This window comes from Tachypleus tridentatus, chromosome 12 (assembly GCF_004210375.1).
Source record: "Tachypleus tridentatus isolate NWPU-2018 chromosome 12, ASM421037v1, whole genome shotgun sequence".
In the NCBI taxonomy this organism is placed as follows: domain Eukaryota; kingdom Metazoa; phylum Arthropoda; class Merostomata; order Xiphosura; family Limulidae; genus Tachypleus; species Tachypleus tridentatus.
The window spans coordinates 60,031,483-60,048,902 of NC_134836.1; the positions used below are offsets into that span (position 1 = coordinate 60,031,483).

General features: G+C 33.8%; 1 protein-coding gene across 1 annotated transcript; it reads right to left on the reverse strand.

Moving 5' to 3' along the window:
• Positions 1–1,516: 1,516 nt before the first annotated feature.
• On the reverse strand, positions 1,517–4,182 carry LOC143233383 (8.6 kDa transglutaminase substrate-like). The gene is made up of 3 exons (XM_076469574.1): positions 4,027–4,182; positions 2,453–2,579; positions 1,517–1,723 (listed from the first exon to the last, which is right to left on the reverse strand). The coding sequence occupies exons 1-3, from the start codon at positions 4,071–4,073 to the stop codon at positions 1,598–1,600; spliced, it is 300 nt and encodes a 99-aa protein (XP_076325689.1). The 5' UTR covers positions 4,074–4,182; the 3' UTR covers positions 1,517–1,597.
• Positions 4,183–17,420: the final 13,238 nt, after the last annotated feature.

A 17,420-nucleotide genomic window follows, 5' to 3' on the forward strand; every position in this document is an offset into this window, starting at 1 on the left:
CAAAATGTATTATGATAAACTATCGATGACTGCAGTTGGTTAACAGTAGTTTATACAAATATACAATAATGATTTAAGTTCATGACAAGCACTTGTGTGTACTTTCTTACTTCAAAAGAACAGCAAATTTGTATTTACTTTATATAAAGGCTTAATCTAACTAAATTGTAACAAGCTTTTATATACTTCAGGCCATTTTCTGTAAATCTGTTATATGAAACTACTAATAAAATTCACTTTTGTATATCTTGAACTTTTGGATATAGAGTATATTAATGGCTTTTTAATAAGAGAAACAAACATTATTAATGGCTTTTTAATAAGAGAAACAAACATATCTAATAACATTGGTAGTAAAGCATAAAAAAGTAAATTATAGTTAAAGTAATATTGAATGTTCAACTACCTAGACCATACTTTGTAATCTTTGTTTTCATGAAGCAACACTGCTGAGATATTACCCTGAACAACCATGCATTTCAAGGAAAGTAAAGACAACAAAAGACCTGTTGACCCACCTAGGTCATCCCATTAACTTAATCTCAGATACAAACTTTTATCAAGTCTTCCCTTAAACTACCTAAAATTTACTGCATCTATCAAATACAAAGTCAATCCATTCTATAGCCCAAACACACTATGAGCAAAATAAAACTTAGCTGAAGATGACATTTATCCTGCTTAAGTTTATGTCTGTCAGTTCTACAATTGTCAAGTATGAAAAATATATCCATTTCCACCGTCGTCTGTATTAATAATTAACATGTCAGTCCCTTTAACTTTTATTTTCTTTTAGAAAGAAAATTTTGAAATATTTTAATGTGTCCTTCTATGACCTTTCCATCTCAGATTTCACCCTTTGAAACCTTTCCAACAATTCAATGTAATTTCATGGTAGGATACTCAATACTGAAGAGAATGCTACAACTGTGGCCTAATCAGTAACATGTACAATGAAAGTTTTGGTTATTTTAGACTTGTGTTCATTATTTCTGCAAATAAACTTAAGATTATATTTAATGCTAGTCACAACATACTACTGTAATCTGAGAGTCATGGGTTCAAACCCTCATCCCACAAACTGTGCTTGTTCTTTTATCCATGGGAGCATTAAAAAGCATTGATCAATTCCATTATTTGTTGGTAAAAGAATAGTTCAAGTTTTGGTGTTTCGTAGTGATGACTAGCTGGTCAAATTGGAGATGTGTAGTACAGATAGTCCTCGTGTAGTTTTACTCAAAATTCAAAACAAATACACTACTTTGATGATGTAAGAGAGTAATTAACCAGAACGTGTATTACATTTCATTCACAAAAACAGCATTTTATACATGCAGTTACTGTATGTTAGTCAAACTGATTTTCAATTAAGTACTTATTTTCACTAGTTTATTTATTATGTTGAAAAACAAACTAACGTTTTCTCATTTGTCTAGTACAAATTATAAAGCACTGGTATTGTTCGATATTGTCGTATGTCACTAGGTTAGTTATTAAACAATTCAAACTAAACACACAATGCGTTGACTGATTTATTTTGCTGCAAATATTGGAAATATATTTAATATGAAAAATTAATTTACGGGCATTTTCTTTTTCACTGGCACACGCTTGAAACTTTTCCTGTCTGAACGTCTACAAAAGAGGCCCCTAATGGTGGTCTGCACACCTGTTTGCCTTCACAGCGTTGGCCGGATAAGAGGTTGCATTTCTGTCCTGAGCACTGTAATACGATAAAAATTGTAAAAAAAAAATAATAACTTTATACTTATGGTTAAACTTTCAGTGCAGATACATTTTTTTTTTAGAATTTAATACACTAGCATTGATACTTATAGGGGTACAGCAACACATCTGTAGATTATAACGCTAAATATCAGCCTTCGCTACCTGAGGTGGCGACACCACAGAGAATCCATTGGGATATTGTGCTTAACTACAATCAAACTAATTTTATTAATATTAAAAAATACAATTTTCTCTTAGAAAAGTGAGTACGATATTAATTGTTATAGTACATTTTAACAATAGGTCATAATTAACAACAAATAAGATAAAAGTGTTTGTAATTTCGTATAACATGCATATACTGACGACATTATATCTTAATGAAGGAAGAGCTTCAGAATATCAAATGCATAAACCAAGCCTAACACTTGAAACGAAAAATAACACAACTACTGATTACCAAGGTGATTATACAGTAATTGGAACAATATTGGAAATGAAAGGCTGATATTTAGATAATATATAATTGTTACCACATTCTCTGCAGCAGTATGGGATAACCACTGTTTGCTTAAATATCAGTACAAAACTACAATATAATATATCAACCTCGTTGATATATTTGGGCACGTTTTCTAAACGACAATTTTAAAATAAATCACAGATCAGGTATTTCAGTTTACTTGCACAACATGGTTTTATTAATGTAAAGAGATAAACTTACAGCGATGCAGAAGTCGCAACATCCACATTCATCCTTATAAGTACCGCATGGACAACTACTGCCATCTACTGGACATAAATGCTTTTCACACGGACCTTCACAATGCATGGGGCTGGTGCTTGTTGCTCTGTTAATGAAATACGAGATACTTTGAAATCAAAAGAGGTCGATTAAAAGCTAAAAACCGGTTTTCGATACCCGTTGTGTTTACAGCACAGAAAGCCAATTGCATAGCTATGTGCTTAGCAACAAACAAACTAACGAACGCGTTTAAACTTGTTTTGGTATTAATTTAAAAATTCAGAATAGGCTAAAAAATAACACTGTGGATCTAAGCTCTTGTATTAGATCCTAATTTACAACTGAATCTGATAAATTTTGAATCACATTGGTGTGATAGTTTTATATAAGTATCTATATATCTTTCATTAAAATGCATATTTTATGGTTTTCACCATTTATGGCATAACCTGGTTTTATTTGTCTGTCCTATATATATTTTATACTGTATTTTTTGACTTGCTGACATACCGTTTAATTACACACTTTCATTTGCATTATATATTACTTTTATACAGATGTTTGTTATTCGTAAACAAATTAAAATGCTTACACATACGCATGTATTTACTATTTGATATCGTTTTGTTGCTTTACGACCGAAGGTACTCGAGGGTAATCCGCGCTAGCCATCTAAAATGTCTAAGTACAAGACCAGAGGGAAGGCAGATAGTCAACACAACCCGCCGCTGTCTCGTGGGTTACTTTAATCAAATGCTGTGATGTGACTGCCACACTTATAACGTACCAACGGTCTCAAAGTACAGAATTTTTTCTCTCTCTCTGATGATAGTCGCCCCCCGCTAGTACAGCGGTATGTCTCCGGATTTACAACGCTAAAATCAGGGGTTCGATTCCCTCGGTGGGCTGAGCAGATAGCACTTTGTGGCTTTGCTATACTAAAAACACACAAACACACTGATGATAGTTGTTCGTGAACTTTCGGTCTACAGTTCGGCACATTAACCATTTACTTTTTCAAAATGTGATAACATATTGCTTATTCCGGGTAAAATAAGAAATATAAATTTGTAAATAAATTTGTTTTTCACTTCTTTGCTCGAAGTCTATAAACTAATTTTCTTTAAATGATTTTTAATCATTCTAAGAACCAAGATTTATTCATCCGTTTCCAAAGCTCTGTCCTCTGTGGCTCAGTGGTAAGACTGAAGGCTTATAACACTAAAAATCGGCTTTCGATACTTGTGGTGGGCAGAGCACAGGTAGTTCATTGCGTAGTTTTGTGCTTAATAACAAACCAGAAGTCGAGGCTCCCTGGTGGCTCAGAGGTAAGGTTCACAGCTTATAAAGCTAAAATTCGAGAGCTGATACCCGAAGTGGGCTCAGTACAAAAAGCCAATCGTGAAGCTCTGCGCCTAATAGCAAAACGAAACGTTCTCAAACATTTCACATGCCCTTTAATATGATCTTACATTACAGGTTAAACAAAAATAATATTTACATAAGTTGTTTTTCTACATCTGTTAAGATTAGTAGATATCATTATAACTTACCCATAAACCAGTAGAGTTAGCAGTAGGACCACACATATCAGCTTCATCACGATTCGTTGTCTAAAAGGGTTATCTACAAAACAGACATCATATTTTGTTCGAGAATTTCACCCTTGAATATCAGAGGATATTTTACCTAAAAAATATCACTGAACGCGTATTATATGCAACTTGTCGTTTTGCGTTATTAAAGACATAATCATTATTCACTGAAGGGTTTAACTCAGTTCTTATAGTGAACCACCCATACCCCCAAAAAAAAAAAAAACAAAAAAAAACACGTGAAGACAATTTATCAAGCTTTATTATATACCACCATAAGCATGTAACATTACCGTTGCTAACACCACTGAAAAATGTTCAGTATGGAAACATTATTTTCAACTCTACCGATTTGAAAACAAATTTCACTCTCCATTTGTATTTAATTTTTGCTTGTTGTCAGTATTAAAAATAAAACAATGACAGAAAGATTACGATGTGCAGGTCTAATTCTTCATAAAGGAATATAACAGTAGTCAAAGATCAAAGTAAAAACTATGTAAGTAGACAAATATAAATGTATATACTTATGGTTACTTTACTATATTGCTCAGGGAAAATATAATAGAAAGATACAACTAATTAATTTATTTACTCCCGAAATGCTGAGTACACTTATTTTGAAAACAACCTGAAAAAAATCCATAAAATTAATTATACATTGTTCAATCTTTGAATCCTGAGATACATAATACGTATTTACCTCGGTAAACAACTCTAACAATGAATGACTTGGAAATTAAGTATACAACATATTCACGTTCATTTAGATACGTTGAAACAATATAGTAGTTGGTAAAAATATTTTGGAATAATATAAACCTTACATTTAAGAACTTCACACCATGTTAGTTTATTTGAAAACAATATATTCTTAGTTTGCATTCCCATTAGTTGTTCTTAGTTAATAATAAAAATTCGGCATTAGCTAAGCCTAAAATAACATAATTCGTACAAACAACTTCTCACCTTTCGTATCTTTGTAATAATTCTGTGCTGTAAACAGCTGTCGTTTACAAGAACCTTCGTTATCAGTTAATGAGTACAGGTACAAGATGCTTTGTTCACATGGAAACTTTATCGAAGTACGTTATGAAATCCAGTGTCATAATAATCTATAATTATTTATACGTTTTGTCTGAATTATAATGTCAGTTACGTTACACAATAGCGAGTGTTGATTATTACGTTTGTATAAGGTTAACAAATGATGGGTTTTAATTCGGTTAAACAAGTCACGATTGTTTCTGAACCTGAGAAACATATGATTTAACTTAATATTTCATATAATTTTTACTTTGTAGTTTATTTGTTCTTCCTAAAAGATTATTTTAAAACAATAATCCTATTCTACATTTTGAGAACATTAATTATTATTTGTGTCATAAACGTTTATCAAAGGATTAAAATTAATAACTTATAAAATTAAAATAATTCGCGTGGCTTTAATTTCTTGAAATATACAAACAGTTTAATTTTAACAACTTAACATTTCTCTTTGCTACATAATGTTAACAAGTTCATACATTTAATATTTTTTGTTTGTCACATAATGTTTACAAGTTCACATATATAACATTTGGCATATAATGCTTAAAAGTTCACATATTTAACATTTCTTTTTGCCACATAATTTTCACAAGTTCACACATTTAACATTAATCTTTGCCACGTAATGTTTATAAGTTCTGACACATTTAACATTTTGCCTTATAATGCTTACAAGTTCACATATTTGACATTTCTCTTTGCCACATAATGTTTACAAGTTCATATATTTAACATTTCTGTTTGTCACATAATGTTCACAAGTTCACACATTTAACATTTCTTTTCACCACATGATGTTCACAAGTTCATATATTTGACATTTCTCTTGCCACATAATGTTTACAAGTTCACACATTTAACATTTCTTTTTACCACATAATGGTTACAAGTTCACATATTTAGCATTTCTTTTCACCACATAATGTTTACAAGTTTATGTATTTAACATTTCTGTTTGTCACATAATGTTCACACATTTAACATTTCTTTTCACCACATAATGTTTACAAGTTCACACATAATATTAACTATCTGGTTTCATTGTCAAGTTTTTAAGGGTGTGAAGAGTTCATAATTTTGGTTGAGATGTATAGACTTGTGTAATTACAGAATAATTATTGTAAGCTGCGTTTTAAAGGTTTACTTTAAAAACAAGAATATTTATAAGTTAATACAACATTTCCTACTCCTAATTTTAATTTTTAATAACAGTTATATATTGTTTGTTGGTATCTACATTTAAAAATTTGATTGATTTTGAAAACATTGCAATATCCATCTAATGATACACCCCATATACACTTACAAACCTGAATAACTATAAAGTTTATTTAAGATTAAATACTTACTCGATTGCTTTAATTTGAAATACTTCTTGGTAAAATGTACCTTTCAAAATTTAACTGGTAATTTGATGTTACTTACATTGAACAGTTCGATTATAATGTACATTAACAAGAGTTTGTGGCTATGAAGATTTTACAGTTTATATAGAATTAGTATTACTTGGATGGTGTTATTGAATAGTGATCATGAGTGCTTTTGTTTAGATGTTGAGTGTTAACTGGTTTGTTCAAACCAAAAATATTTATATGGATTTCTGTTTTAGAGGAACATAATATTAACTAACACAATCCAGGATGGTTGATTAAATAAGGCCTACATTCTTAAGAATGCAAACATAAGAAACCAAAGTTAACAAACGAAAAATTAAAGAAATTCTCCTAACACAAAAACTTAAATCCACATAGGCCCAAGGAACACGTTTATATCTATGCTAATTATTCCTTCATGTTAACTACCGTATAATAGATTATACCCCCTACAGTATCACATCTATTACTACTGTCGCCTCCACAATTAGTGTTCAACATTCCTGAACACGGATTTTCTTGTACAATGTGTTAAAATTGTTGCGAGAACAAGACTCGGAATTTTAACGAATAAACAAACATTTTTTTTTCATTCATTCTACCCATATTACAGCTATAAGTCATCAGGCGGTTAAATATATTGAGATCCACACACAAGTATAGCTTATCAAACCACATGTCATCAGGCGGTTAAATATATTGAGATCCACACACAAGTATAGCTTATCAAACCATAAGTCATCAGGCGGTTAAATATATTGAGATCCACACACAAGTATAGCTTATCAAACCACATGTCATCAGGCAGTTAAATATATTGAGATCCACACACAAGAATAGCTTATCAAACCACATGTCATCAGGCGGTTAAATATATTGAGATCCACACACAAGTATAGCTTATCAAACCACATGTCATCAGGTGGTTAAATATATTGAGATCCACACACAAGTATAGCTTATCAAACCACATGTCATCAGGAGGTTAAATATATTGAGATCCACACACAAGTATAGCTTATCAAACCACATGTCATCAAGTGGTTAAATATATTGAGATCCACACACAAGTATAGCTTATCAAACCATAAGTCATCAAGTGGTTAAATATATTGAGATCCACACACAAGTATAGCTTATCAAACCATAAGTCATCAAGTGGTTAAATATATTGAGATCCACACACAAGTATAGCTTATCAAACCATAAGTCATCAGGCGGTTAAATATATTGAGATCCACACACAAGTATAGCTTATCAAACCATAAGTCATCAAGTGGTTAAATATATTGAGATCCACACACAAGTATAGCTTATCAAACCATAAGTCATCAGGCGGTTAAAGATATTGAGATCCACTCACAAGTATAGCTTATCAAACCACATGTCATCAGGAGGTTACATATATTGAGATCCACTCACAAGTATAGCTTATCAAACCATAAGTCATCAAGTGGTTAAATATATTGAGATCCACACACAAGTATAGCTTATCAAACCACATGTCATCAGGCAGTTAAATATATTGAGATCCACTCACAAGTATAGCTTATCAAACCACATGTCATCAGGTGGTTAAATATATTGAGATCCACACACAAGTATAGCTTATCAAACCACATGTCATCAGGTGGTTAAAGATATTGAGATCCACTCACAAGTATAGCTTATCAAACCACATGTCATCAGGAGGTTAAATATATTGAGATCCACACACAAGTATAGCTTATCAAACCACATGTCATCAGGCAGTTAAATATATTGAGATCCACTCACAAGTATAGCTTATCAAACCACATGTCATCAAGTGGTTAAATATATTGAGATCCACACACAAGTATAGCTTATCAAACCATAAGTCATCAGGCGGTTAAAGATATTGAGATCCACTCACAAGTATAGCTTATCAAACCACATGTCATCAGGAGGTTAAATATATTGAGATCTACACACAAGTATAGCTTATCAAACCATAAGTCATCAGGCGGTTAAATATATTGAGATCTACACACAAGTATAGCTTATCAAACCACATGTCATCAGGCGGTTAAATATATTGAGATCCACACACAAATATAGCTTATCAAACCACATGTCATCAGGCGGTTAAATATATTGAGATCCACACACAAGTATAGCTTATCAAACCACATGTCATCAGGCAGTTAAATATATTGAGATCCACACACAAGTATAGCTTATCAAACCACATGTCATCAGGCGGTTAAATATATTGAGATCCACACACAAGTATAGCTTATCAAACCACATGTCATCAGGCAGTTAAATATATTGAGATCCACACACAAGAATAGCTTATCAAACCATAAGTCATCAGGCGGTTAAATATATTGAGATCTACACACAAGTATAGCTTATCAAACCACATGTCATCAGGTGGTTAAATATATTGAGATCCACGCACAACTGTAGCTTATCAAACCACGTGTCATCAGTCAGTTAAATATATTGAGATCCACTCACAAGTATAGCTTATCAAACCACATGTCATCAGGCAGTTAAATATATTGAGATCCACACACAAGAATAGCTTATCAAACCACATGTCATCAGGTGGTTAAAGATATGAGATCCACACACAAGTATAGCTTATCAAACCATATGCCATCAGGCGGTTAAATATATTGAGATCCACACACAAGTATAGCTTATCAAACCACATGTCATCAGGTGGTTAAATATATTGAGATCTACACACAAGTATAGCTTATCAAACCACATGCCATCAGGTGGTTAAATATATTGAGATCTACACACAAGTATAGCTTATCAAACCATATGCCATCAGGTGGTTAAATATATTGAGATCCACACACAAGTATAACTTATCAAACCTCACTCCTTTCAAAGGTAAGATTTAACAGTGTACTTATGTCTTTTATGAGGAAAATATGTGGGATAACTACAATCCTGTAGGAACGGTACAAGGTTTTTAGGTCTATATTATAATTAACTATAAGCTTTACACCCTACATTTGGCCGTATATGAACAAACCTATTCCAAATAACTTCGAGTTGTTCTTTTTTATTATATTCTGATGTTTATATTTATGTTTAAAGTACCCAAAACTTAGAACAGAATAAAATATAAACATTGGGAAAGGGTAATGGTGAATATTTGGTGTACCGGGATTTTCAGAAAGCATTTGACAAAGTACCACATAAAAGGCTTATAAAAAGTTATATATTTAGGTTGAATATAAGTTAGCTAACTGAATAGAATAATGGCTGTATAAGAAACAACAGAAGGTTTTTATAAGTGGAGTTCAGTCATACTGGACTATTGTCACAAGTAGGGTACTTCAGGATTCAGGACCTATTATCTTTTTTGATTTACATTAATTACATGATGAAGGAAGGGTCAATAAATTAATTAATTTGTTGATGATATTAAAGTCTTTGATTTTGGCAGCTCTGAAGATGATATCGCTGATTTACCTTTAGATTATTGAGTTGGGTCAATAAATGTCAAATAGGTTTTAATTACAAAAAATGTAAGATAATGCAAATTTGTTACCGTAATTTGAATTATAATTCTGGACGAAAATAACCTCAATACTGTCAAATGCTTTCTGAAAATCCAGATACACCAAATACACCCCTTTCCCTCATCTGTATAACCAACGACCTTTGCGTGCAAAGACACGTGAGGCAATATTTTCCTTCAGTGAAACCACGTTGACTATTCAATAAAATTCCTAACTTTAAGTGACTTTACAAAATATCATTTATTAGGCTTTCCTAAACTTTTCCCACAACTGATGTACAACTACTAGACCTGTAATTACTGGGTGATAATATAGTGTAACTGGTAATTATCATAGTGGTTCCACAAAGTTAACTTAGTTATAAATTTTTTCGAATACTTCAACATAATTTGAAGGCCTACGGGTGGGTAGTTGTGCATTTTCACGACACCTTGCTAAAAGCCACACAATGGTTTGTTTAGTCGTCAAAATAAATGTGGCTAATCTAGCCGCTGAATCGTGTCATGTTCTGTAACGGTCACTTTTCCAAATTTCATTCTTAATTTGATGGTACCACAAGGAGGTCGAAACGTTGTTACTTGTATCAGCCTTCCCTGCCACATAATATATATAAAAATTAGTTTGTTGTAAAATGGTAGTGTCACGAGGGTTTCTCGTTGAAGTGTAACAAAAGTCAGTGCTAGAGAGTGACGTAATGATATATATACATCAAGACTGGCGCCTGCCACTTGGCTGGATTCCACAGTCTTGTCACGTGAAGGTAAGTATTTATATATTCAAACCTCTTTGCATGTCCAGCAGTTTAATACAACTATTTCCGAAAGATCGACTTTTAGAAGTTTCTCGACTCCAGCAGTAATTGTCTGTTAAAAGAAACTGTTCGTGGTCTTGTCTTGCTCAGAAACGTTTGCAGGAAAAGTTTAATAAATTATTTACTTGAGAAACGCTCAGTATTTAAATTTATACTTCGGACGAATCTAGTTCAGAAAGTATTTATTACTTCAAACCATCTCTCTCTTACGATGGCTTTTATGATGCCTGTTATAAAATCAAACTATGAGATTTATCCAGTCTTAAAGAGATGGCCATCTGATCATTCCACAGAGAAACGTAAAAACATATCAGCTGGCAAAATAGTGTCCAGATCTCCTGGCTTTGTAGTGAATGATCAATCGACCAGGAGCGTTATCAGAACTACCGATGGATGTCGAAACACTTCCCAAGGGATTTCTACAACTTCAACCCCGAAGTCGGCGTCCTTCATGTCCCTCAACAAGCTCAGTAACCGTCTCCTGAACAATCTAAGAAGGTTTTTCTTCCATGAATCTGTGTTCAGCTCGAAAGACGAGACATCTTGTTACGATACCTCTTTGGACGAAGAAGTTGTCACGAGCACTTCTCGCTGCTATTTGTCGTGAAAGTGACTTTCGTGTAAATAAACGGATCTCGGTAAATATGTAAAGTGTCAGTTTAATCAGTCAAGTCCGTAAATCCATATTCATGTGAGACAAAACGGTAAACAGCAGTTCATGTGTTAAATACAGGGAGAAAAATAAACGTTTCAGGATTTTTAGAACATTTTGAAGAAATGTTGTTTTCAGGTATTTTTGAAACGTTTTGCACATGAGGTACATGTGTGTATTGTTCTATAGCAGCAGTCAACAGTCAAATAACGATATAGATGGACTTCATTTAAAAAAAAAACAACAACTACTTCAATGAGTATCATATACTCTTCCAAAACTTGAAGAAATTAGGTTACCATTTTTTGTAATAATATACAATAAAATATTTCATTTAATTTTCGACCTCGTATTAATTATGTTATCGTTTCTTAATGGGAAAAATGTCACCATTCATAGCCTGTCCATCAAATTGTTTAAGTTGGAAATTTAGGAAAACGCTGCTCTGACTTCATTATGCACTGTTAATGAAGTATTGGTTACTGTTAAAGACGTGTATTTGTAAACATGGTTTATTTAATTAACAGTTTCCTTGAACTGGACTGTTCAATTACTTAAGAAACCTGAAAGACCAAAGCCAAGATAAGTGAAACAAAGGCAGTTTATTTTTCTTAATCACGATAAATCAAAATTATTTTCGAGTTTTAGCTTTCTTGTTCTGTTACTGTCAGTTTAAAAATAATGAATTATTATTCTATCTGTCATAGAACTTACGTCAAGGTGACTGGGTTAGAGATGTTTTAATTTAAATTCTTAAAAAAAAATAATTTAACCTTACACTCTTTGTAATTCAAGAAAACATGTAAAATAGAAGTAATTACATATTACTTTAATTACAAGTAATTGTAATAATTTTCGTGTGAAAAATAGAAAATAAAAAATTTACTGTAGCTTGACAAACAGTCTATAAAATAACGAAGGTAAATGATTTCGTGTATTTTATTCCTAAAACAAGTCCTGTCTCATATCGTTTTAAAATATGTAAAAACTGAATAGAAGTAACTTTGAAATATTATAGTTGATTAAAATCCATTACAAAATAATAAAATGGCATTATTAGTTCAATAAAGAGACAATCATAGCAAACACCTGTTGAAAGAAATATTTGTGCTAACTAAACAGGTGATGACCAAACAAAGAAGTTCTTTGTTGGTTTGTTCCATTGTTTTTTGAATTTCGCGTAGAGCTACACGAGGGCTGTCTGCGCTAGGCGTTTATAATTTAGCAGTGGAAGATTAGAGGTAAGGCAACTAGTCATCACCACCCACCACCAACTCTTGGGCTACTCTTTTACCAACGAATAGTGGGATTAACTGCCACATTATAATGCCCCATGGCTGAAAGGGCGAGCATGTTTGGTGCGACAGGGATTCAAATCCGCGATCCTCAAATTACGAGTCGAACACCTTAATCCACCTGGCCATGCCAGGCCCAAAGAACTTGTGTTCACGCTTGAGAAAAGAACTTGTAGCAGACTACAACAACGGAAGTTATTACAAATCATTGTCGAACAAACATGGATTACTAAAATCCACAATCAGAGCAACAGTCAAGAGGTATTGCAGATGAAATTCAACTGAAGTTCTTTGGAAAAAGTAAACATTTAACCTTTTCAGTGCCGTAGACGAGATAACTCGTCTAAACCGATCGGTAACACAGTGCCACGGACGAGTTAATTCGTTCTCAATAATACCTAACTTAAATGCTAGATGTCAGTACCATATAAGCATTTGACCTACTTACAAATTGTTTCACTTTCGATCCAAAATGGCGTCATGAAAAAGTTACAAAATGAAGAAGCATTACAGTTGTATTGTAGCAGCTGAAATACCTGGCAGTCAACAGGTTAAACAAACTACTGATATTAAAATTATCCTGGTGGTTGAAGGAAAATTCAAGATTAATTTATAGCAAAGTACTTTGAAAATCATAGATAATCATCAGTGTAACAGTACACGAAATACTGTACAAAAAGACATGAATATAAAACAAAACAGGAAATATGAAAAGGAATCCAGAACATTATTCACAAACTTTACTGGTTTGATAAGATTAAATGTAACTTTTCCTAAAATGTATCGCATTATGTTTCAAGGAGAAAGAGGAACAGCTTTCAATGAAGAGTACATCGTTAAACGTGAAGGAGACTCGTTTTGGTGAGTTTTGTACATCGTTAAACGTGAAGGAGACTCGTTTTGGTGAGTTTTGTACATCGTTAAACGTGAAGGAGACACGTTTTGGTGAGTTTTGTACATCGTTAAACGTGAAGGAGACTCGTTTTGGTGAGTTTTGTACATCGTTAAACGTGGAGGAGACTCGTTTTGGTGAGTTTTGTACATCGTTAAACGTGAAGGAGACTCGTTTTGGTGAGTTTTAGCAGGAAATGGAGGCATTGCTTTTATTTAAGAACATATGAATGGAACCAGTCGTGTGTCTCAATATTCAACAATATCTCGAAGGTTGATTGGCATGTCTTCCAAAACGATAATAATCCAAAGAATACAGCTGTGTCAACTCTGGAGTTTTCAAGAAACCGAAGATAAATGCCAAGAATAGCCTTCAATCACCAGATCTAAATAGATCAGAAATTCTTTGGATTGATCTGAAAATAGAGCTGTAGCCAAGCACTTGTCTAATCTGTATGAGATGAAGAAAATACGTGACGTATGGTGGATCCATATTTCTCTAATAAGATTCAATGTGGTGGTTGAGACTTATCATGAATAACTAAAATCTATAAGAAAAATATAAAGAAACATGATATACTAAAGTAAGGATGTCATTACTATTGTTTTGGGCAATTTATTTAAATAAAATAAGTTTATTTAATTTTCTATAAAGTATTTTATTAAAATAGAAGAGATTGAAGGTTACTATCCTTAATCTGAAACCTTCATTTATGGTTAAATAAGACAATGGTGTCAGCATTTTTTCTGCAGCTCGATATTGCAATGTCACCTGGAAAGACACCAAGAAGACTCCAGTTTGGTAGAGCTTTGCCAGTTTTAGGTACTATTAAGACACTTCCGTAGTTGAAACGGGGTTGCTATTAAAGTGCATGTTTGGCGGTTTCAAATTCTTGGCTTTCAGTTGGTTCCACTTACGTAGGTCTTCTAATTCTGGTTTAAATGAATTAAACTGAAGTCCTTGCTATTTCCAGATGACATGATTTGTTTGTTTGTTTTGAATTTCGCGCAAAGCTACACGACGGCTATCTGCGCTAGCCATCCCTAATTTTACAGTGTAAGACCTATTACCAACTTTTGGGCTACTCTTTTACCAACGAACAGTTGGATTGACCATCAACATTATAACGCCCCAACGGCTGAAAGGGTAAGCATGTTTGGTATGAAGGGGATTCGAACCCGCGACCCTCAAGTTACGAGTAGAACGCCCTAACCTACCTGGCCATGCCGGGCCTAGCTGATGTCACATCCAGGTGTTTAACTCAATTTTATCTTCAATAAGATTTATTTTTGCTAATTTGTCCTTTAAACATTTATTTTCCTTTTAATTCCGTTATTGACTTCCTTTTATCTCATGATTTTATTTCACTTTTCTGTAAATAATTATTTTGTCAATGAGGTTCTTTTCCTGGAGACGTAAATAAGTAAGGAATACAAAAATTGTAGTGAAATATTTCAAATAATTTGTAACATTAAATGAATACGTTCTGTTCCATTAGAAACTACCAAGAGCAGCTAGTTACTATAGAGACGGCTTCATTGCTATTTGTCCAAACATTGTAAAATTACAATTAATTACGAATTTTCAAGAACTGCAATCTCCTGATGAACTAGGTGTATTCTAAAAAGGCACATCCGGTCATACCAGTAAGTTTTTTTTGTTATATTACTATGCACAAAGCTACACAAAGGACTATTTGTGCTCTGCCAACCATGGGGATCGAAACCCGGTTTCTAGCAGTATAAGTCCGTAGACCTGCCGTTGTGCCACTGGGAGAGGGTCACATAGCGATAAGAAGTCAGTCATGGTTAAGTATAGGTCATTATGATGTGTGCTTTAAAAACAACTATAATTTTAAAGGGTCATATAAACAATTTGTTGTTGTTTTTTTAATTTTGCATAAAGCTATTCGAGCTTTATGGGGCATTATAAGCTAGCTATCTGTGCTAGCCGTCCCTAATTTAACAGTGTAAGACTAGAAGGAAGGCAGTTAGTCATCCACTGTCAACTCTTGGGCTAGTGTTTTACCAACGAATAGTGGGATTGACCGTCACATTATAACGCACCCACGGCTGAAAGGGCGAGCATGTTTGGTGCGACCGGGATTCGAACCCGCGACCCTCAGATTACGAGTTGAACACCTTAACTCACCTGGCCATGCTGGGCCCCATATAAACGGAAATAATTAAAATTTACCCTTGTATTCGTATAAAGTTCATTTGCCTAGAATGTGTAATAACACAGATAGGAGTTCCATAACTGCTCGTGGTAAAATTCTTAAACATGTTAAAAGAGAAAAGAGCTGCTGGTGTTCTTCATCACACACGTTTTGTTAAACATGCCAACATTTTTTTATTTTTTGTCTTCGTTTTTGCCGTTTTTGTTTTAGCCGTATTACGTGTTTCTGTTACGAATATGTTTTTGGCAGTTCGCCAATCTGGGAGTTGAAGGGAAATACAACACTATTAGAGTTGGCACAAGTTTGCGTTTCGAAGTACAGGTAACTATGGCAACTTGTTAGCCTGAGTCGTGTCTATCGTAACAATTAAAATAATACGAGTTAAATGCTGTAAGAAGGATTTTTGTTGTTTTTTTAATTTCGCGCGATGTTATACGATGGCTGTATGTTGTACATGTCTTATTCTTTTACTCGGGATTCTATCGGGTTAGGTAGTAAGGTGTTAATCATATGCGAAGGTTCGAATGCAACTTTTCCATCAATGTTAAAATTATTAAATCGGCTGAATGGCACTTTCTGGCATAAAAGGAAATGAAACAAAGCTGCTATGTTTTGTGTTGTTGATAGGTGAGATGTTGTTTGTTTGTTTGTTTTTTTAATTAAGCACAAAACTACACAATGGGCTATCTGTGCTCTGCCCACCACAGGTATCGAAACCCGGATTTTAGCGTGTAAGTCCGCAGACATACCGCTGAGCGATAGATTAGAGTTAACATACTTTGTACTCAAAGACCACTAATTTCATATACGTGAGGGTGAGTTTCAAACATCTGTTTTAACATCTCATCAGACAACGGCATGGGCAGATTGTTAGGGCGTGCGACTCATAATCAGAGCAGCAGTGAAGGCGTTATCATGTACGGTCAATCCTAATATTCGTTGGTAGAAGAGCAGCTAAGAGTTCGTGGTGGATGGTGATGACTAGCTGTCTTCACTCTAGTCTTACACTGTTAAATTAGGGACAGCTAGCGCAGGTAGCCCTCGTGCATCTTTGCGCGAAATATGAAACAAATAAACAAAATCTTCCACAACGAAGCAGTTTCTGATATCTTCCGACTTTGATCAGGCACTGGTTAGACATAGCCAACTGTGTTAAGGCGTTCGACTCGTAATCCGAGGGTTGCGGGTTCGAATCTCGGTCGCACCAAACATGCTCGCCCTTTAAGTCGTGGGGGCGTTATGATGTGATGGTCAATCCCGCTATTCGTTAGTAAAAGAGTTGGCTCTGAGGGGTGATGACTAGCTGCCTTCCCTCTAGTCTTACGCTGCTAAATTAGAGACGGCTAGCGCAGATAACCCTCGTGTAGCTTTACGCGAAATTCATAAACAAACATTTTTATCGTGATTTACGAAACTACGAATGATCAATTGAATTATGATAGAATATAAGAAAACGTTGCGTCCAACTTGTGTATTAATTATCTTGCAATAAGTTTTCCACTCCTAATGGCATAGCGGCGAGTCTGAAGGATTTTAACAGTTAAAATTGGATTTCAATACTCGTGGTGACAGCAGGAGAGAGAGTTGATCA

Excerpts from the sequence above, each read along its gene's own strand:
- LOC143233383 (XM_076469574.1), bottom strand. The coding sequence starts at position 4,073 with ATGAAGCTGATATGTGTGGTCCTACTGCTAACTCTACTGGTTTATGG. Across the intron at positions 2,580-4,026 it reads CTAACTCTACTGGTTTATGG|AGCAACAAGCACCAGCCCCA; the intron begins GTAAGTTATAAT and ends TTTCATTAACAG. Across the intron at positions 1,724-2,452 it reads GTTGCGACTTCTGCATCGCT|TGCTCAGGACAGAAATGCAA; the intron begins GTAAGTTTATCT and ends ATCGTATTACAG.